This window comes from Triplophysa rosa, linkage group LG1 (assembly GCF_024868665.1).
Source record: "Triplophysa rosa linkage group LG1, Trosa_1v2, whole genome shotgun sequence".
NCBI classification, from domain to species: Eukaryota; Metazoa; Chordata; class Actinopteri; order Cypriniformes; family Nemacheilidae; genus Triplophysa; species Triplophysa rosa.
In genome coordinates, this window is record NC_079890.1 from 7,157,187 (window position 1) to 7,179,736 (window position 22,550).

At 43.5% G+C, this 22,550-nt stretch overlaps 1 protein-coding gene and 1 long non-coding RNA gene across 3 annotated transcripts in view; both read right to left on the minus strand.

The window, feature by feature from the left end:
- The window catches only part of LOC130563151 (uncharacterized), a 29,198-nt gene extending 9,621 nt beyond the window's left edge, over positions 1 to 19,577 (minus strand). The window contains exon 1 of the long non-coding RNA XR_008964060.1: positions 17,663 to 19,577. This is a non-coding gene — a long non-coding RNA (uncharacterized LOC130563151). The remainder of the gene's footprint in view (positions 1 to 17,662) is intronic.
- A 53-nt stretch (positions 19,578 to 19,630) lies between these two features.
- rab1ba (zRAB1B, member RAS oncogene family a) overlaps positions 19,631 to 22,550 on the minus strand; it is a 114,224-nt gene continuing 111,304 nt past the window's right edge. For both annotated transcript variants that reach the window (XM_057348399.1, XM_057348318.1), the window contains one exon: positions 19,631 to 20,154. In XM_057348399.1, the coding sequence (XP_057204382.1) occupies positions 19,960 to 20,154 (195 nt within the window). In that variant the 3' untranslated portion in view covers positions 19,631 to 19,959. The remainder of the gene's footprint in view (positions 20,155 to 22,550) is intronic.

Sequence of the window (22,550 nt, forward strand, 5' to 3'; positions counted from 1 at the left end):
TTTTGATGATATTCTAATTATATGACCAGCACCTGTATATACACTCATATTTTTAATCAATTTTATTGATGTTTTAGTGTTTCTTAAAATCTAAAGTTTTATTTATGATCTTAAATAATTAGCATTTTAACGATACGTCTATTTCTCTTTGTCAATCATTTTATTTCCCTTGTGTAGGCCTATGTGTATGAATTGCCTTGCCTAAAACGCACTTACTCTAATAACGAATTGGGGTACTTCGCGTGTGTGCAAGACAACTCGGATTTCGGGAAGTCACGACCTCAAACACAGAAGTAAACGTTTTTACTGCACGAAATGACATGAATAAAGTCTCTTCTGTAACCTTTATTAATAAATTAAAATCATATCGTTTTGGCTATCTTTAATATGCCTTGACGACGCGTGATTGACAGGAATGCATTGAGGTCGGACATAATATCCAAGGTCTGAGTTTACACATTCATGACATAAAAATACGTGAAAACATCACCGCGTAAGGTAAACAGGACACACATGCGCAGTAACAAATGCTTGACCACAAAACGTTAAGGCGCATGTGCGCTAAAGCATGCATGACGTCCACATGCACGACGTCAACATGCATGACGTCACAGCGCTACAGGCTGCAGCGAGGGGTATCCGCGAGCCACGCAGGCGCAGAACGGAACGTACATGGAAAAAAAGGACAGGTTGAGAACAAAACGTTGATTTCACATTAAAATGATTACAGTTTGTTCACAGGACTCGAACCCACAACCTTGATGTCTCAGAGTGTGGGGTTTAACCAGCTGCATATATAAACACTGTCTAGATCGATAGTAGCACATTTACATTTTGTCATTTAGCAGACGCTTTTATCCAAAGCGACTTACAGAGAGTTCAGGGAGCAATAATAAAGATAATAAAAAGCACATAGCCAGAGCAGCACAGAGCAACAACCAGCAGATATAGAACGTACGTGAGAAACAAATAGGCTGGGAAGAGAAGGTGAGAATGAAATCAAATCAAAGACTTCATTGCACATATATATATGACATGTGCTGCGAACCACCAACCTCAAGGTCTCCAAGCATGGGATTTAACATGTTACACCACTCAGCTGCGCAGTAAGATCTGTCTGGAGCTTAGCACCACAGGGCAACAAGAGTAAAAATCCTCAGGGATCAAACGTACATGAAAATCAAACAGGATATGAAGAATATGTGAGAATGAAATCAAACTGTAGACAAATCATAGAATGAAATGCAATTGTAGACTTTACATTTAAACACACCACTCAGGCTTTGAACCAGTACCCAAGGCATGCTGTTTATCTGGTTGTGCCACTCAGTTGACTTAGTTACATCCAGTCAGAATAGTTTAATATGAGAAAGATACAATGTCACAGGCACAGTCTACTTGGAAGAGGTATTTCTCGAAAAATTGACCAAAAAAATGATTCAGCCAATTCTGTGCAGCTCGGTCCAAAGATCATACGAGAGGAAATGGAAAAAATAGAACACATTTGTCAAATGAGCAGCGAAAAAAAAAACTTTTTCACATGCTTTACAATAAGTTATGAACCGAATGTTCGAAAATGACAAACGAGGCATCAATGGAATCGGCACGGACCAGGAGAAATAATGACCGTCAGAAAAGAATTTCAGACAAAGCGTTCAAGAGTTATAAGCAATCTCATGAACGCTAGGTGGCGCTGTCTTGAAACTTCACTATACTTCGCTATAGAGTGAGTGCTAGAGACCCTATACTTGGTCACAGGACTATTGAGGACCACCACTACAAGTGTGCCAAATTTCATAATTTTCCTACATACGATTCATAGGGCTGCCATAGACGCATATTGGGGAAGAAGGAGAAGAAAACCAACAGAAGCAGTAGCAAAGCGATGCAATAGCTGTCATTTCAACGTCTCGGTTAAGCATAGACCATATACAGGTACATCTCAAAATATTAGAATATCATGAAAAAGGTCAATATTTTTTGTCACTCATTTCAGAAAGTGAAACCCATATCGTCGCTGTCGGGCGGAAACCTCCTATGTCCAAATTTGGTCAATTTCATATTCTTTCACAAATCGATGCTATTGGTCAGTCCCCATGTGGGTCTGTTATTTTTACAAATTATTAATCAATCTAAAGTGTTGAAAATATCTTGAGAGCAAATCTCTAAACTCCATTGGACACTTCAACTGTCTTGAGAAGTCTCGTAACTCCACCTCTTCTTCACTCCGCGGGAGCTTCTCGGCATTACGTCTCCGGTTTCAAAGTTTAGTAGACAATAACGAGTGAAAAAAGTTAGGTTAGATACATTTGAGTAGGCCTGTTTTGTTAAAAATTGCTAGCTGTAATGCTTCGGTGCAGAAGGAAGCCCGTGAGCCAGGAAGGTAAATTTGCGAGCAGATTCGGCTAATTTCCGCCTATTAGACAGCCTAGTCAGCTTGTATTACATCACTTATAGTTCTTAAACCTTTAAAATAGAGTTTAGGAAGATGTATGTAACCACAGTCGTTAGCTTTGGTTAACGATTGAAGCCTTTTCTCTTGTCAAGAAGCTCAACGCAACCGCCGACTTTATTTGCGTGCAGATTAATTTCCGCCTATATTAGACAGCCTGTTTAACGTTTTATTTTGGTATTGCATCACTCATAGCTCTAACGTTTAAAATAGAGTTTAGGAAGATGTATGTAACCACAATCATTAGCTTTCATTAGCTTTTAAAGCCTCATCTCTTGTCAAAAGGCTCAACGCGACCGCAGACTTTGATGAACACTGCTGGCAGCAGCGACCTCTGTGTCCGACAGCGTAATCTCGTATCTCCCTGCTCCCAAGTTATAAACCTTGTATCTCCGATTAAACATGGTTTTGGGGAAATGTTGTGTTAATGTTGGTACACAACAGTATATGATAGCAATATAAGGTACAATACCAACTTTAACGATACAATGTTTAATAACTCAAAAAATATGCCGTTTTTTTAACTTTCTGAAAAATAATGGTTTTGGAGATACGAGGATTCCACCCGACAGCGACGATATATTATATAGATTCATTACACACAGACTGAAATATTTCAAGGCTTTATTTCTTGAAATTTTGATGATTATGGCTTACAGATAATGAAAAAGCAAAATTCAGTGTCTCAGAAAATTAGAATATTACATAAGCTCAATAAAAAAGGATATTTTAAACAGAAATGTCAGGCTTCTAAAAAGTATGTTAATTTCTATGCACTCAATATTTGGTTGGGCCTCATTCTGCATGAATTACTGCATCAATGTGGTGTGGCATGGAGGCAATCAGCCTGTGGCACTGCTCAGGTGTAATGGAAGCCCAGGTTGCTTTGATAGCGGCTTTCAGATCATCTGCATTGTTGGGTCTGGTGTCTCTCATCTTCCTCTTGACAATACCCCATAGATTCTCTATGGGGTTCAGGCCAGGCGGGTTTGCTGGCCAATCAAGCACAGTACCACCATGGTCATTGAACCAGCTTTTGGTACCTTTGGCAGTGTGGGCAGGTGCCAAGTCCTGCTGGAAAATGAAATCAGCATCTCCATAAAGCTTGTCAGCAGAAGGAAGCATGAAGTGCTCTAAAATGTCCTGGTAGGCTGCGTTGACTGTGGACTTCAGAAAATACAGTCATGCCGATTTTGCCTAAAAAAAACTTGTATAATATTCCATGATGTAAACAAAACCAACAGTGTTTAAGGCGTTTACTATCATTTTTGCTGTCATTCACAACATTTCTATACATTCTTTTTATGTTTATTTATGAAAATGCAATTAAGGGCAGTCGTGGCCTAATGGTTAGAGAGTCGGACTCGTGACCAGAAGGTTGCCAGTTCAATTCCCCGGTGGGTAACGACTGAGGTGCCCTTGAGCAAGGCACCTTACGCCTACTTGCTCCCAGGGCGCTGCAGTGATAGCTGCCCACTGCTTGTATGTGTGTTCACAACTTGCTGTGCGTGTGTTCACTACTCTCTGGATGGGTTAAAAGCAGAGGTCACACTTCGGGTATGGGTCACCATATCTGACTAATAAGTCACTTTCACTTCACGCTAGATGGCTGAGACATGGTAGCAGGTTGTCGCTCCTCGGGTAAAGCGACACCGCTGCCAGATCTCGCGATAACGTTTCCGCCATGTTATTGCACGAGAGAGGGAGAGCAAAGCACAGCACTGTGAATTCACTGCACACTTCAAAGAAACGGACAGTCTACACCAAACAAGGACAATTTTGATTTGGTCTAGTATGTATCTGTGTTTTCGATTTCACACGTGTTCATTATTTATCTACATTATTTGGTATTATGTGAACAGTAACATTTAAGCGGATATCAGTGTAACAGTATACGCCACGTTGTAGTTAGCTTTAAATGCTAACTTAACTTGCGTGCTCGTGTAACCGTTACTGTGTTTACACCAGTGTTTCTTTGTACATTTTTCTGAATTTAACAGTGTAAACATTCGAATTGGCTTAATAAGACTAGGTGTTATAATCCCACTATTTCAGCACGGCACAGCATGCGGAACATTTTAATTTTCATTTATAAATGCTTTGTTTTGTAATTTTCTGTATTGTATTTTCTTTGTTAATTTTTTATAATTTTCTATTATCTCAATTTGTCTTACTTGTGAAATTAATCTTTTACTTAATAAAAGCTTTATATTTTGACTGTTTAATGACTAGTCTATTCTATAGTTAGACGTCTATTCTTGGTCTACGGTTAGACGTCTATTAGATTTTCACTGACAGCCCAAATTTTTCCTTGTTTAAGCCTAGATGTCCGGACGGCTATTAGACGTCTTTTAGATGCAAAATTGCTTGCTGGGAGTGGCAATAGCCCCTACGGGGCTATTTGTGTGATTTGAGTGACTAAACTTACCTGAAAACACTGAAGAAAACCGTGAGAAACAAAGCTTGCTGTTTGTCAGTTCCTGGTGCCACCCCGTTTCCATGGTAACTCCCTCCGCACCAGTGTTTGAATGCCACACAAATGTTCAGGGCTGCGTTTCCTGATAACGTTGTCTCTTAGCGCGCTAGGAAGACTCTTAAGGTACACCTTAACTACAGTTATACCTTTTATAGGCGTGTTTCCCGAACTATACCTTATGAGGTTACTTTCCTATGTCCTACGTTACCAGGTGCTGTCCATGGCGGTGGGGCTGAATTAATGGATATCAATCTTTCGAAATGTGCGTTATGTGAGGTAGAGGTGTTCTTTATAAAATAAGCACTTTAGAAATAGTTGAAGTTGCATCTATTAGGACTCATAGGATAAAAATAAACCAAATTGCAAACTAAATCCAACCATGGATATTAGGGCTGTGTATTGGCAAGTGCCTCCCGATAGTTACATGTATCAATATTTTTGCACAGCCCTAATGGATATTGTTTAATTGTGAAATGAGTGTGCAAACCCGCAATCTCATGCCCAAATGTATCAACCCGCAACACTAACTGGCAGTATGGTCTTTTATATCAAAGGTTCTCAAACTTTGGGTCGGAGCCGGAGGGTCACGCAAACCCACTTGCTGTTGCGGTGCATTAAAAAGTTTATTCCAGCAACTAACAATTACTTGTATAGTTCACACGTTTATTGTGCTTGGACACTGGATGCGCAAGCGGCGCATTTACAGCGCGATTTATTAAAACATTAAAATATAATCAACATTATTAATCACACAATATCAAGGGGAATAATATAAACAAGCATACCATACAATAAGGTATTTTGATATTAAAATTAAACTTATTCATTCATGACAAGAAAATTAAAAAGTAATGGGAGTGAATGCGTGTTGTTTCCCTATTTTCTATTTAAAATGTGTTCCATGAGATAGCCTACCTTTGATTATACCTGTTTTGGGAACCCCTTATTTATATTATCATAATATATGTTGCTAAAGTGTCATTATTTACCAAATAAAAGCGCAGAACGCGGAACATATAATCAACAGTTTTCTATAATTATAATTGTAGCCAGGTTTTCACGGATTAAATGCACTAAAATGCTCCGCGGATGGCGCCGTCTTTGATTTAGCCAAAACATTTTAGCCAAAACACGTTTGACTAAACTTTGTACCATGATCTTTCTCTTTAAATATACTCCAAATTCTTTGGGTTGCCAGCTGATGCACAGATAAAATAATTAAAAAGCTAACAACCATCAATGTAAAGACAATTATATTCCTTGCATGACAACACGTCAATATAGACTACTGGTATTTTAACTTTAGAATTTTATTTGTATAGACTGCAATGTAAAAAAAGCTTTTTTTTCACAGTGGCCACTAGCGGGTGAACTCTTAACAGTGATAAGGTATAATGAAGAGCGCTCCAGACCAACCTTCCGAACATATGACTTACAGAAGGTCAGGGCTGTTTCTAGCTGTTTGGGGGCCCTATGCGAGATACTATTTGGGGGACCCTATATTTTCAAACTCTGAGGTAGAGATTCCTAACTTTTTCATATGTTCGGTGACGGATGCAGCAGTCTGTTACATTTTAAGAGGAAAGCACGCTAGAGTACATTAATAAATGCAACAGATACAGTATGTTCTTGAAGGTAAATGAGTGATGAGCGCCATATGATATGAAGGGAATATGTTTCCATATATCATGCAGTGCATTACAAAGTGGACAACTAGCAGTCCTATGCAGTACAGGACACTTTAAATGTACAGGTTTGTTCAAATTAGTAAACTACATTGTCACAATATATATTCTAATAAATTTGGCAAGGGGAATTCAACCAAGTCAGCAGATTTGTCCAGTAACCAAACCACAGTAAATAAAAATTCAATAGAGCAAAGAATTGGATAATATTTCATAGCACAGTGATCATTTAAAATTCATAGTGCTATATGAATAATCCACTGCTATACTGCTACTACTACTACTACTACTACTACCACTAAAAGTAACAATAATCAGTCTGATAATAATTGTTTTTTGTTTTACTTATAAAATAGTAGCACAGGTCTGTGCTTGAGACACATTTATTTGAACCTTTTTGTAAAGCAAACTCTGGATAAAGCTGACTTTATTTACATACAAACAAACAATCATAGCCCGTTAGCTGAGGTAGCTCACATTTATCTGAGGCTATCTGAGCTAGCCAGCATGACAAAAGTAGCAAACTAACTTGGCATTATGTGTCCCCCTCCACCCACATCAAATGCCTTACCTTTATCCTGTGATCGTTTTTCTTCATCGGTTTTCTTCTTTTTGCATTTCTCTGCACCAGACGCATAAGTGCGTTTCAATGACATTGTAATTAGCGTCTACCGTTATTCTCATCACTTCAGTGGAAGGTGGGCGGCTGTCAATCATCCCGTCAGACCTGTCGGCACGTGACAGCCCAGTCCAAAGGTGATTTTAACCTGATTACCCCATGAACACTTAACATGCTTTGCAAATGAATGCATAATGAATGCATGCAATACATGCAAATAAAGATAATAAAATATGAGAATGAACTTGCAGTTTGGGGGCCCTCTGGTGGCTGCGGGGCCCTATGCAGCCGCATTGTCTGCATATAGCAAGAAACGGCTCTGCAGAAGGTATACTTAACTAAGAATGTTTCGGGAAACACATATTAACGATAATGTACATCTTAAGGTATAACTTAAGAACGACCTAGCATTAAGAAGGTTTCTGGAAATGCGGCCCAGCTCGCAACGCACAACCATTAATACACGTCAAAGTCACACAGTATTTAGACTACATATGGGATGAAAATACTACATAAACAATTAAATCTCATTAAATTATCATTAAATTGCAAATTAAAAGCCTTTTTATTCAACTGAAAAAAAGCTTTTTATACTAAAACGTGCTTTTGTTAAATAAATATTAGCCTATTATTATATTAAATACTGTAACTATTTAGCCAGCATATTCCATCTTTAAGATTCCTTTGACTGTAAAAATAAATAAATAAATATTTATAAAATGTCCTGTAAAAAACCAGAAGAAACGTCTTGGTTACGGATGTAACCTCAGTTCCCTGATGGAGGGAACGAGACGTTGTGTCGAGCTGACAGATGGGGTCCGCTCTTGAGAACCTATCAACTTCTGACTAGTTTAGAAAAGGCCAATGAAATTGGCGAATTAAATTTGCATGACGTATCCGGGTATAAAGGGGAGACGGCGTGCTGCATTCATTCACCTTTTGGTCTGAGGAGCCTGATCATCCCTCGACCGCTGCGGCAGGTGGCCAGCGTTGTGGCAAGAAGGACACAATGTCTCGTTCCCTCCATCAGGGAACTGAGGTTACATCCGTAACCAAGACGTTCCCTTTCTGTCGGTCTCTCGACGTTGTGTCGAGCCGACAGATGCGGTTCCTATGGAAAACGCCACAGCTCTGTGCCGCGTCACAATCTCTAGCGGAGCGACGCTGACTGGGCTGGGCGAGTCAAGCGTGAGCGCTAGCGCGAAATTGTAACCGTCCAGTGGAGAGGTAGGGGGTCTCATAGTTTTTTAGAAAAAGGTGGGAAGCCCCTGCCACCGGCCGTCACGAGTGGAGGCCTTGATTCTCTAACAGCGAGAAGCCTGTTCACGTCTGGAGCACTAGGTCCGGGTCAGAGCTATGTGGTAGATAACTCAACTGTTCCCCAGCCTAAGGGGGCAGGGCTGCTCTGCCCAGCATGCCCCCAGGAAGGTGCTAGTGATGGATGGAATGCCTATTCTTTACCGAGTGGGGAAATGTCGTCGATGGCATCCACGATCCAGTGCGCCAGCCTCTGTTTGGAGACATCCCTCCCCTTCTGCTGACCTCCAAAACAGACAAAGAGCTGCTCAGAGCATCTGAAGCTCTGCGTGCGGTCCAAGTAGAGGCGCAGTGCACGTACTGGACACAACACGGATGGGGTTGGGTCTTCCTCCCCGGTGGGGAGCGCCTGCAGGTTCACCACCTGGTCTCTAGGGGGAGTGGTGGGAAATTTGGGCATGTATCCGGTCCGGGGTCTCAGGATAACGTGAGAATCACCGGGCCCGAGTTCTAGGCAATCTGTGGACACGGAGGGTGCTTGTAGGTCCCCTACCCTCTTGGAGGTGAGCGCCATCAGGAGAGCCGTCTTTATAGTGAGGTGAGAAAGAGCGGCAGCTCCGAGGGGCTCGATGGGGGGGGGCCTCTTGAGCTCGACCAGGTCGTGCTGTCCCAGAGGCTTCCCAGCAACTGGTTCGTGGTGAGCGTCCGTAGCGGCTACATACACTCCCAGTGTGGAGGGGGAAGAGGTTACTCTCCAGTCTCTCTTGAGGAAGGGACAGCACGTTCCCGATCGAGCAACTCCTCAGGTCTTCTCTTCGAGAAGAGCACCAGGATGAGAAGAGGCGCCACTTATGGGCGTATAGCCGCCTAGTGGCTGAGGCCCTATCCTGAGTGATGTCCCAACCACTGGGGGTGGGCCACTCAGGATCTCCTCGTCCCGTCCAGACATGGAAGTTCCAGGGGTCTGCCTGGGATGCCATAACGTGCCCCTTCCCCTGGGAGTCCTTCGCCAGGGGGATCGGCCAGGGGGGAGTTGTTGTCAAGAGCCTTAGCTCCGAGAACCAAGTCCGGTTGGGCCAATAGGGCGCAACTAGTACCACTTGATGCTCCTCTTCCCTGACCTTGCACAAGACCTGTGCCATGAGGCTCACTGGGGGGAAGGCGTACTTCCGCTTACCCCGCGGCCAGCTGTGCGCTAGGGTATCCGTGCCGAGGGGTCCGGGGAGGCAAACAGGTCCACCTGCGCCTGGCCCAATTGCTCCCATATGAGCTGGACTCTCCGCGAGGCGTCGACTGATCATGTTGATCTGAGTGCATCGGCTGTCTGGTTCAGGTCGCCTGGGATGTGTGTGGCTCACAGGGAGCTAATCACCTGCTGACTCCAGAGGAGGAGGCATCGGGCGAGTCATGTTAGCTGCCGTGACCGAATGCCACCCTGACGATTGATATACGCTACGGCAGCTGTGCTGTCCTGACCGGACCAGCACGTGCTTGCCCTGCACGAGAGGTTGCAACGTCTTCAGTGCAAGTAGCACAGCTAACAACTCTAGGCAGTTGATATGCCAAAGCAGGCGGGGGCCCGTCCACCGCCCCAACACTGCGTGCCCGTTGCACACGGCATCCCAACCCTGCAGGGAGGCATCCGTCTTCACCACGACGTGCCTTGCACCTGCCCTAGGGGGACCCTGTCCGCAAGAAGGTCATTGAAGACCAGGGGGTCAGGGAGCGTCGGCAGAAAGGCGTGATGACCATACGCCTTCTGCCGGTGTGCCACACTCTCCAGGGAACCCGACTCTGTAGCCAGTGTTGGAGCAGTCGCATGTGCATCGACCCGAGGGGGACCACCCCCACCGAGGACGCCATGTGCCCAGGAGCCTCTGAAAGTTTCAGGGGGACCGCTGACTGCCTGAAGTGTTTCAGGCAGTTCAACACTGACTGAGCGTGCTCGGAGTCAGTCACGCTGTCATGGAGACAGAGTCGAGTTCCATACCGAGAAAGAGGATGCTCTGCACAGGGGAGAGCTTGCTCTTTTTTCGGTTGACCTGTGGTCCCAACCGATCTAGGTGCCGGAGCACTAGGTCCCTGTGTGTACACACAGATCTCGCGATTGTGCCCAGACGAGCTAGTCGTCGAGATAGTTAGCGGCTTCCACGATCTTCGTGAAGACTCGTGGGGACAGGGACAGACCGAAAGGGAGGACTCTGTACTGATATGCCTGCCCTCGAAAGCGAGACATGAAAGTAAGCGTCCTTCAGGTCGATTGCCATGAACCAATCTTGACATCTGGTATACGCCAGGATGTGCTTCTGCGTAAGCATCCTGAATGGCAGCTTGAGTAGGTGCCTGTTCAGGGTATGCAGATCTAGCAACCCCCCTTTTTGGGGACGATGAAGTACGGGCTGCAGAACCCGTTGAACATCTCGGCCAGAGGGATGAGCATGATCGCTTGCCAGAGGGGTGGTGACCCTGGCCTGAAGCATGGGAGCATCCTCGCCTCTGACTGAGGTAAGAGGATGTCCCGAACTTGAGCGGGCGTCTGGTAAGTTGTATCTCGTAGCCGAGACGGATCGTATCCCGTAGCCCCGTGACGGTTTGGGGGCTCTAGTCAGGCTCCCAGGGACCGAGACAGGGGCTAGGGGTATGGTCTGCTTCATCGACCTCCCAGGGGGTGGTTCAATGGCGAGCAGTGCGGATCCCTTGCCGTGGGGAGGCCCCCGGCGAGGAGATCGGCTCTGCTACTTGCCTGGCGATGATGTAGCACAATGCACTGTCGATTGAGAGTGGGCCGTTGGGACGGGGCAGGAACCGTCCCGGATCGACCACCCAGCGTGGAATGGCTGGGGTCGGGCCCGATGGTATTTTCGATCTCCCCGGGGTCTTCCCATGAGGGCCGCTGCTTTTGCTGTGGCTACTGACGGGGCGATGGTCTCCTCTTTGATGTCTCTTCCGGGGGTCCGCCTGAGTGGGGGGCGCCAGCGCTGGAGGGCATCGAAGAGGACCAGGGCTGCTGGGTAGCAGACAGTGCACGGGACTCGACGGCCGAGTCGCGGCGTGGGAGGATATGCTTGATATCCTCTGTCTGCTTCTTTACTGTCGAGAACTGCGGGTCGACAGAATCACCAAACAGCCCCCCCCCTTGCAAGATGGGTGCATCGAGAAAGCGGACCTTCTCGGCGTTACCCATTTGTGCAAGGTTCGGCCAGAGGTGTCTCTCATGGACCACAAGTGTGGACATCGCCCGACCCAGGGCCCGCACGGTCACCTTGGTCGCCCATAGAGCGAGGTCAGTGGCGGCGCGGAGTTCCTGCATAAGCGCTGGGTTGGTCTTACCCTCGTGGAGCTCTCTCAACACCTTGGCCTGGCAGGAGCCATAGCGTGGCGAGAGGAGGCAGCTTGGCCCGCAGCAATGTAAGCTCTCGACACGAGAGATGCCGAGACCCTACATGCTTTGGACGGGACTCTAGGTCGAGTCCCGCAGGTGGCCGCCGCCTGCGGGCACGAGTGCACCACGGCAGCACACTCCACCTGGGGGACATCAACGTATCCTCTAGCTGCCTCACCCTCGAGGGAAGAGAGGGTGACAGAACTTGTTAGACGTGAATGTGCCGGAGAGGGGGCATTCCAGGTCTTACTAAGTTCCCCATGCACTTCTGGAAAACACAGCACTGGGGGCGGGCGTGGCTTGGAGCCGCGCTCAAGGCACCATGTAACCAGCCGCGAGCGCTGGGAGAGGCAGTGCGGGCACTGCAACCCAACGCTCACGGCGGCCCGGGAAAGTATGGCTGACATTTCGACGTCCGCTTCTTCCTGGGCTCGACCCCCCGAGGGAGGGAGCTCCGAGGAATCGCCGGAGTCGGATGGCAGTACGTCACCACCCGATGCTGCAAGGGACATATCATCATTATCACGCACCATCTCCGAATACGTGGTTGAGGAACAAGACGGTGGGACCGTCTCCTGGGGAACGGTCAGACGAGCGAGACGAGGTGCGAACGGTCCATGAGCCAGTGGCTGGCAGATTAACGCTCACAGTGATCCTCATATCACCCTCGCTGCTTGCCGTAGCGGATGGCAGGGCCGTAGTCCTGCCGTCACAGAACGGGGAGCAGATGAGGTGGTGGCTGAGTCCCGTGGGAACACAGCCACCCATGACGCAACGTCTGAATCGTCATCCGCCCGCAGTGCGGGCAGGACGTATCCACAACGTCTGCCCCAGCGTACTGAACGCAGACATCGTGTCCGTCCCCCTCCTCGATGAGTGTGTTGCACCCATGAGAACAGCGGGACATGCCACGCTGGAGAAATTTGCTCTTTTAGAGATAAAACTCGAACACTTCAGGTACGCCCAGGGGAAGTCGCTGCAGGAAGGGACAGTCCGCTGCATCATGTCATAAGGTTCCAGCAGTAATTCGGCGTAGAGTTGAAGTCTCGAAGTCAATCAGTGTGAACGTTTCGAAGAACAAAAGGTGAATGAATGCAGCACACCGTCTCCCTCGATATCTGGGGGCGGAGTCCGGCATGCAAATTTCATTCGCCAACTGGCCTTTTCTAAACTAGTCAGAAGTTGATAGGTTCTCAAGAGCTAACCCCATCTGTCGGCTCAACACAACGTCGAGAGACCGACAGAAAGGGAACTTTTCAGTTTGCCACTGCTGTAGAGGCCCTTTGATGGCAATTTTTACATTGATCGGCTTGTCTAAAATGTGCAGACGGTGGTCCGACTGTGTCAAGCAGATGAATCTGTGCCGCCCAGGTAGAAATGCACCCCTGCCAGATTATGCACCCACCCTCCCCACAATGGTTAGGGTGAGGATTAGGTGTTGGGAGGGGTTAGAATTAGCCAACCGGACATCGTGTTATTGAAGGAGGTGCAGAATCTGGCAGGGGTGCATTTCTCTGCATTACACCGCCAGGTCATTGTTTGCTGGGTATTCTCGTTATGATTACCTTGTTAAATTGTATTGATTCAGTTATTTGTTTATCTATTTTGGTGACTGAAATTTAAAGCAATACTCACGCATTCTTCTGATGAATCAGAGTGGTCTCTTCTCTGACAGACAGCCCATCTGAAATTCGCGCTTCTGTACAGTGACGGTTAAATGCCGTTTGCTGGTTGTCCATACAACATACACAGAACCTAAAGCAATGGCCCCGAAGGCAGGTTAAAAGATACTTTGTGACAACGTTGTGACAACTTCACCACATAACGTAGAAACATCAACCTTTTGATAACGTTGTTACAACGTGCTTAAAAGGTTGGCTACATTGTGACAACGTTGTACTGTGATTAATATGACAAAAATAGCTTTTTAATTATTGTAATAGTTAACAGAGATATATATACCCAGCTTTAATGGACGTTCACACTATAACGATAAACAATAATTAAGTTATAACTTTTAAAAATCATTCTAAATTAAGGAGAATAGCGGAGGAGTTCACATCACAACTAACGTTATACCAATACAGATAACGATATTGTTGAAATCCTTAATGTACGAATTACAGACATTCGGGAAGTGGTGTTTTAAGGCGGAATATAATACTTTTTATATATTACATGTTACATGTATGAGCAAGCTGGCAAGATATGCTTTGCGTCCCTGTGATGTGATGAGCGCACCTTCAGCCTTCAGATAGCAGCATTTGCAGTGACATTTTAAAGCAAAGACGTTTTCAGCAATTAAGTCGTAAAGCAACAGCTGTACTGTGTTTGTTGCATTTAACACACAAGAAAGATGAAGACATCTTGTTATTCTTTTCTGTAAGTGTTACTGAACTAATACTTAAAACTTTAGTTTTCACAAAGAAGGATCAGAGACAACCAAAACTCTGCCCGAAGTTACTCTCTCTCTAAAATTGTAATTAGCCAGCTACTACAAATTTAAATATGAAAGTAAATATAAACACTTATACTCCACATTTAGGTTAGCTAAAACATCCATTTGTGTGACAGTAGCCTACTGCATCGTGCGAGTTTAGAATTAACGTACGTTATCTGGTGTGGACGATCATTCAAATCCTGAATGTATCCCTCGAATACATATTGCAGACCTTTCTGTCTGAAACCATTTTTCCAGAAATTCTTCACTATTTATTTACCCAGGCAGTGCACACTGGCTGGGAGCGCATGGCTGATACCGAAAGCTTGTCGGACATAGCAACAGAAAGAATGGGGGGCGGGGTTTCGCGAAGGGTCAATAGCACCGTGAGGAAGTCTGAAGAGTCATGAGTGAGTATACAAAGGTGTATCCTTTGTGGAATTGCTTTATCCACTAATCCTGACACAAATATACATTTACTTCCCCTGAACATCACTACATCTTCATCCTCTGTCAGTGTCCTCCCCTCGCATCCTCAATGGGTGGAACGAAGATATGAGGAAAATAAATGAGGATGAACAAATAAGAATTGAGAAGCATGCAAGTCCACGGTCCTGAATAGGCGCACGTTTTTACAAAATGCTATTTAAGATAGTGTGACATCTGCTTGCATTGAAAATAGATTTTAGTTTTTGTGAATGTGAATTAAGTATTAAGGTCGCACAACAGGTTTATCTGCAGTGTTGTGTAGTCTTATGGTGAATGGTCATGGTTATGGATGAGTTACTTTTATGGGTCTGGCCACATTTATCACAAAATGAAACAACTTTTCACAAAACAAATGACTTTAAAATAGTGATAATGACATAATTTTTCATCTAGATTACAATGTAGTACACATGAAATACCTGCCATTCAATATCTCACTGATCCCAAAATATAAAAACCAGAAAAAATTCTCTGTACGCCTCATGTTGATCACTTTTATTATATATATTTATAATATGTACAAAGAAAAACAAGATCAAACCCAGCTTTGAAACACTGGAGTGAGTAAGCAAAAGGGGAGGGGAGGTAAATAGAGCATGTATTAAGACAGAGAAACTCCTGAAGAGGTGCTCGACATTTTACCATCACCTAAATTCATAAATGAGATTTGCAAATGACATAGGTAAAAAGTAAAAATGAAGGACAAAGCATAAGAACATAAGAATGTTATAAAAATATAACATTCATTAGCAACCCATCCCATTTGTAGTGACCCCCACCCTGTACCCTAATCCTTCTGATAACAGACAGAGTATTACCAAAAAATTATGAATTCATAGATCAAAAATCAGTAGAACAGCAATCCAAAAAGATGACCATTTGGATCTGCCCCGTCCCCAAAAAAGCACTTGTTTTTAGTTTGTGAATGTGCATGGGATTTCAATGAGACTTTTATATACTGTTTAATTTCACATAGAGAGATCCATGTTGGATCAATTTAAAAATAAAGGAATGTTCCCAAACACAGCTGCCTCTTGCCAGGTTCTCATTCCCAGCTATTGCACGCATAGCTTTAACCCTGCTACTGCTCCCTCCAACCCAATGCTACCAATTAAGTTAAAATAGTATCCTTAAGAGCAAATCCACTGCAGAATATTAGTAAAAAATTTGATGAAAATGTGTGATGAAGTTAGCACTTGCAGGTGTTAGTGGTATAAAAACTCGATTACACTGGCTCAATGAGAGAAAGTGACCAAACATCACAATAAGACAGACGTTCGTGAAGAGTGACACACTAATACTAGTAAAGTTTACCAATTCTATTTACTTTTTGTATCATACATAATAAAACAGCCAAGTCAAAAACATCGCTTGGCAGAACTTGGACTCACACATAAGTCTACAGTAGGAACTTTCTGAATGCATGAAATACAGTAGGAACTTTCTGAATGCATGAAATGCCAAACTTGAAGGGGCTTTCAGTTGCCCAACAGGATTCATATGACCCTCTCAGTGCAGCATCTGAATGAACTTCTGCACCCCTTATTTTTAGGTTATTGAAAAAGGACCCATGGCAGGTGGTATATATAGAGAGGGTGATTCATAGTTAGGGCTCAAGGCTTAAATCTATATGGACATTTAATTAAGGAATATGGGAGGTCATATCCGATCTTTCTCTTCAAGACCAGTCAGTCCCAGTATTCCTTCTAGATGTAACACACAATGTTTCCACACAAACACAAACACATAGCACACCAAACCAGCTCCACAATGACACAATAACTGGTGGCGAAATAAAGACCCCTCCCACAAATACAGTATTCTAATATTTCTGCCTTACATGTAAATAGATACAAATATATTGTAAGCACACATGCTTCTAACGCATGATGTTTCATTTTTGGCAACAGCAAAGACTTTGACGACAGATCTGAATTCAAACTTAACAGGATGGTACAATTACCATATTGGAGGTTTCAAACCGAAGCCAGTTGACCATAAGAGTTGCAGGTGGCTGAACACACTGGACACACTATAGGAACAGAAGTCATTAAGGTAACAGAGGGAACAGTAGCTTTCATTGACCAACCAAAACCCCTCAACCCCAAAAGTCCAGACTCTGTAGAAAGTCTAGAAAAATCACCCTGATATGACCCCCTCCCTGATCTGACAAGTTATTTGACAGCAGTAAGCCTTTGTATGAAAGCCTTTATTAGAAAAACAAACTAGAGAAAAAATCTGTCTTAAAAATTCACTGTTAACAATAATAGCCTATACAACTAGAATGAGAACCAGTGTAGAATATTGACAACTCTGTATGCTCTTTTGACTACCTGTCAAATAAGTCAGCCTCAAAGCCCATGTCCTCACCCACGAAACGTATATAATTTAAGTGTGTTTATGACCATTTTGTGTGGGTTAAACAGAAACACCAGAAAGATCAGTAACTTCTATTTAAATGCCACCTCTTCAAAGGATATTTTAAGAGCATCACCCTAGACCTGTTTTTACACAGACATTACTGTAACGCTCCAGCCACCAATGGCGCTTTTCCACTGCATAGTACTGCACTGTACGGCGCGGTACATCTCACTTTTGGGGGGTTTTCCACTGGGTACAGTACCTAGTAACTGATACTTTTTTTAGTACCACCTCGGTTGAGGTTCCAAGCGTACTGTACCAATACCAAAATGTGACATGTTTACACACAGATCACAAATTAGGCAGAGAGAATCATAACCAGCGTCATTGGATTTGCAACACATGAATACGCATTTTAATACATAATATTGGCATTTTGTTATATGCTTTATGACAGTAAAATAGACCCTTAACGCAATGTTAAATGCTACATTAGCTTACCCTCGTGCGCCGTCGAGCATCGTTGTCTGCTCTTTGCTGTAAGATTTCCCAAACTCTCTGGTATTTTAGCAGTATTTTGTTTTGCTGCCATCTGCCATCGATATGCTCCATAACTCCTGTGTTGTGCGTGTGTTTGTCGCATTCAAAATGATGCTACGGCAGTAGACGTTTATAATCCCCACCCACTTTGAAGCGGTACTAAACTGCTGTGGAAAAACAGTAGAAGTTTATAATCCCCACCCACTTTGAAGCGGTACTAAACTGCTATGGAAAAGCAAACTGAGCCGAAGTGAAATGAGCTGTACTGAGCCGAGTCATACTAAACCTGAAGGTACCATGCAGTGGAAAAGCGCCACAAGAAGATAGGGGTGGGGCTATGGATGTGTGGGGGGAGATGAGCAGGAAAAGGATATGGTTAAGGGAGAAAAGGAGAGACTAAAAGAATAAAAACAAAACAGGTCAGTGAAGTCAAAGGAAGATTTAAAAAAATGGCTCTTAATGCAGTGGTTCGTCCTGTGAGAATGCTTTTTGGTGCATGTGATAATATGCGTGGGGGAAGGGTGTGGTTGTGAGTATGCGAGTTTAGGCTCTTCAACAGCAGCCACCACCAGACTGCCGCACAGGAGTGCTTTCGATCTTCAGGTTGGGCTTGTCACCACCGGTTGTTGCTCCAGGACCCATGCGTTTCTTGATTTCGGCAGCCATGGTCATGAAAGCTTGTTCTACATTTGTGGCATTCTTAGCACTTGTCTCAAGAAATGGGATAGCTAAAGAATCAGCAAATTCCTGTGAAGCAAGAGAGAACAACCCATAATAAAACATGCTGGAGCATTTCCAAGATTTCTACATTTTCTAAAGAAAATAGTTTGCTTATTTGGAGCAATAGTACTATAGTTTGTTTAAAGGAGTAGTTCACCTCAAAATGATACTTTACATTACTTTCATTGTTCTGCGAAACATAAAAGAAGCATTTCTCTGCATTACACCGCCAGGTCATTGTTTGCTGGGTATTCTCGTTATGATTACCTTGTTAAATTGTATTGATTCAGTTATTTGTTTATCTATTTTGGTGACTGAAATTTAAAGCAATACTCACGCATTCTTCTGATGAATCAGAGTGGTCTCTTCTCTGACAGACAGCCCATCTGAAATTCGCGCTTCTGTACAGTGACGGTTAAATGCCGTTTGCTGGTTGTCCATACAACATACACAGAACCTAAAGCAATGGCCCCGAAGGCAGGTTAAAAGATACTTTGTGACAACGTTGTGACAACTTCACCACATAACGTAGAAACATCAACCTTTTGATAACGTTGTTACAACGTGCTTAAAAGGTTGGCTACATTGTGACAACGTTGTACTGTGATTAATATGACAAAAATAGCTTTTTAATTATTGTAATAGTTAACAGAGATATATATACCCAGCTTTAATGGACGTTCACACTATAACGATAAACAATAATTAAGTTATAACTTTTAAAAATCATTCTAAATTAAGGAGAATAGCGGAGGAGTTCACATCACAACTAACGTTATACCAATACAGATAACGATATTGTTGAAATCCTTAATGTACGAATTACAGACATTCGGGAAGTGGTGTTTTAAGGCGGAATATAATACTTTTTATATATTACATGTTACATGTATGAGCAAGCTGGCAAGATATGCTTTGCGTCCCTGTGATGTGATGAGCGCACCTTCAGCCTTCAGATAGCAGCATTTGCAGTGACATTTTAAAGCAAAGACGTTTTCAGCAATTAAGTCGTAAAGCAACAGCTGTACTGTGTTTGTTGCATTTAACACACAAGAAAGATGAAGACATCTTGTTATTCTTTTCTGTAAGTGTTACTGAACTAATACTTAAAACTTTAGTTTTCACAAAGAAGGATCAGAGACAACCAAAACTCTGCCCGAAGTTACTCTCTCTCTAAAATTGTAATTAGCCAGCTACTNGGTACTAAACTGCTATGGAAAAGCAAACTGAGCCGAAGTGAAATGAGCTGTACTGAGCCGAGTCATACTAAACCTGAAGGTACCATGCAGTGGAAAAGCGCCACAAGAAGATAGGGGTGGGGCTATGGATGTGTGGGGGGAGATGAGCAGGAAAAGGATATGGTTAAGGGAGAAAAGGAGAGACTAAAAGAATAAAAACAAAACAGGTCAGTGAAGTCAAAGGAAGATTTAAAAAAATGGCTCTTAATGCAGTGGTTCGTCCTGTGAGAATGCTTTTTGGTGCATGTGATAATATGCGTGGGGGAAGGGTGTGGTTGTGAGTATGCGAGTTTAGGCTCTTCAACAGCAGCCACCACCAGACTGCCGCACAGGAGTGCTTTCGATCTTCAGGTTGGGCTTGTCACCACCGGTTGTTGCTCCAGGACCCATGCGTTTCTTGATTTCGGCAGCCATGGTCATGAAAGCTTGTTCTACATTTGTGGCATTCTTAGCACTTGTCTCAAGAAATGGGATAGCTAAAGAATCAGCAAATTCCTGTGAAGCAAGAGAGAACAACCCATAATAAAACATGCTGGAGCATTTCCAAGATTTCTACATTTTCTAAAGAAAATAGTTTGCTTATTTGGAGCAATAGTACTATAGTTTGTTTAAAGGAGTAGTTCACCTCAAAATGATACTTTACATTACTTTCATTGTTCTGCGAAACATAAAAGAAGATATTTTGAAGAATGTCGGTAACCAAAAACGTCTTGGTTACGGATGTAACCTCAGTTGCCTGATGGAGAGAACGAGACGTTGGGTCGAGCCGACAGATGACGAACCCCATCTGTCGGCTCGACACAACGTCGAGAGACCGACAGAAAGGGAACCATTGGTCCACAGTCACTTCTATTGTATAAACACAAAACCAGTGCAAGTCAGTGGGGACCAATGGTTTTCTGTTACCAACATTCTTCAAAATATCTTAAATCTTCTTTTGTGTTCTGCAAAACAAAGAAAGTCACACAGGTTTGAAATGACAAGAGGGTGAGTAAATGATGACAGAACTTTCATTTTGGGGGTGAACTACTCCTTTAATCAAAAAACAAACATGTTAAATGTGAATACGCCCTTAGCTTGTAAGGTCTCCAATCATTGGCAAAAAGAAACAGATACAGAAACAGATTATAAGAGCAAGGACAAGATGGCACCGGTAAACTTTCGGGATGTCAGTGTGGGCATGCCTACTTCCGGTTATACACTCACCTAAAGGATTATTAGGAACACCTGTTCAATTTCTCATTAATGCAATTATCTAATCAACCAATCACATGGCAGTTGCTTCAATGCATTTAGGGGTGTGGTCCTGGTCAAGACAATCTCCTGAACTCCAAACTGAATGTCAGAATGGGAAAGAAAGGTGATTTAAGCAATTTTGAGCGTGGCATGGTTGTTGGTGCCAGACGGGCCGGTCTGAGTATTTCACAATCTGCTCAGTTACTGGGATTTTCACGCACAACCATTTCTAGGGTTTACAAAGAATGGTGTGAAAAGGGAAAAACATCCAGTATGCGGCAGTCCTGTGGGCGAAAATGCCTTGTTGATGCTAGAGGTCAGAGGAGAATGGGCCGACTGATTCAAGCTGATAGAAGAGCAACTTTGACTGAAATAACCACTCGTTACAACCGAGGTATGCAGCAAAGCATTTGTGAAGCCACAACACGCACAACCTTGAGGCAGATGGGCTACAACAGCAGAAGACCCCACCGGGTACCACTCATCTCCACTACAAATAGGAAAAAGAGGCTACAATTTGCACGAGCTCACCAAAATTGGACAGTTGAAGACTGGAAAAATGTTGCCTGGTCTGATGAGTCTCGATTTCTGTTGAGACATTCAAATGGTAGAGTCAGAATTTGGCGTAAACAGAATGAGAACATGGATCCATCATGCCTTGTTACCACTGTGCAGGCTGGTGGTTGGTGGTGGTGTAATGGTGTGGGGGATGTTTTCTTGGCACACTTTAGGCCCCTTAGTGCCAATTGGGCATCGTTTAAATGCCACGGCCTACCTGAGCATTGTTTCTGACCATGTCCATCCCTTTATGACCACCATGTACCCATCCTCTAATGGCTACTTCCAGCAGGATAATGCACCATGTCACAAAGCTCGAATCATTTCAAATTGGTTTCTTGAACATGACAATGAGTTCACTGTACTAGAATGGCCCCCACAGTCACCAGATCTCAACCCGATAGAACATCTTTGGGATGTGGTGGAACGGGAGCTTCGTGCCCTGGATGTGCATCCCACAAATCTCCATCAACTGCAAGATGCTATCCTATCAATATGGGCCAACATTTCTAAAGAATGCTTTCAGCACCTTGTTGAATCAATGCCACGTAGAATTAAGGCAGTTCTGAAGGCGAAAGGGGGTCAAACACCGTATTAGTATGGTGTTCCTAATAATCCTTTAGGTGAGTGTACAGTATAACACTGTATAGAAAAAGGAGGACTTTAGGCGGGAAAATATGAGCTGCATACCTAGTTAAGCCAATATAACTTGTAATAATGGCAAAAAAGGCTTTCATTCTCTCCCGTTGATTATTATATACAATTCATGTATACATAAAAAGTGTGTGTAGTATACATTTCTCACATTGAGAACTTGTAACGCTCACTTAAAACAAAGAAATAAAAGAAACTTTCTATTAACAGTATGAGTAGTGAATATTGTTGTTTAGCTGAAAGAAAAATATACAGGCGCGAGTCATTCGTAAGGAGAGAAAATCAGGGAATAAAACATAATTATACAAATAAATATGTCTATTGAGTGCCATTGCTTCGCACATTCACATCGCTTTATCCTAATGTTGTTGTAATAACATTTCATTGATCCTTTTTGGATATTTTTATCATTTATCATGTGTGAGTCTGCATGTAAAGACGTG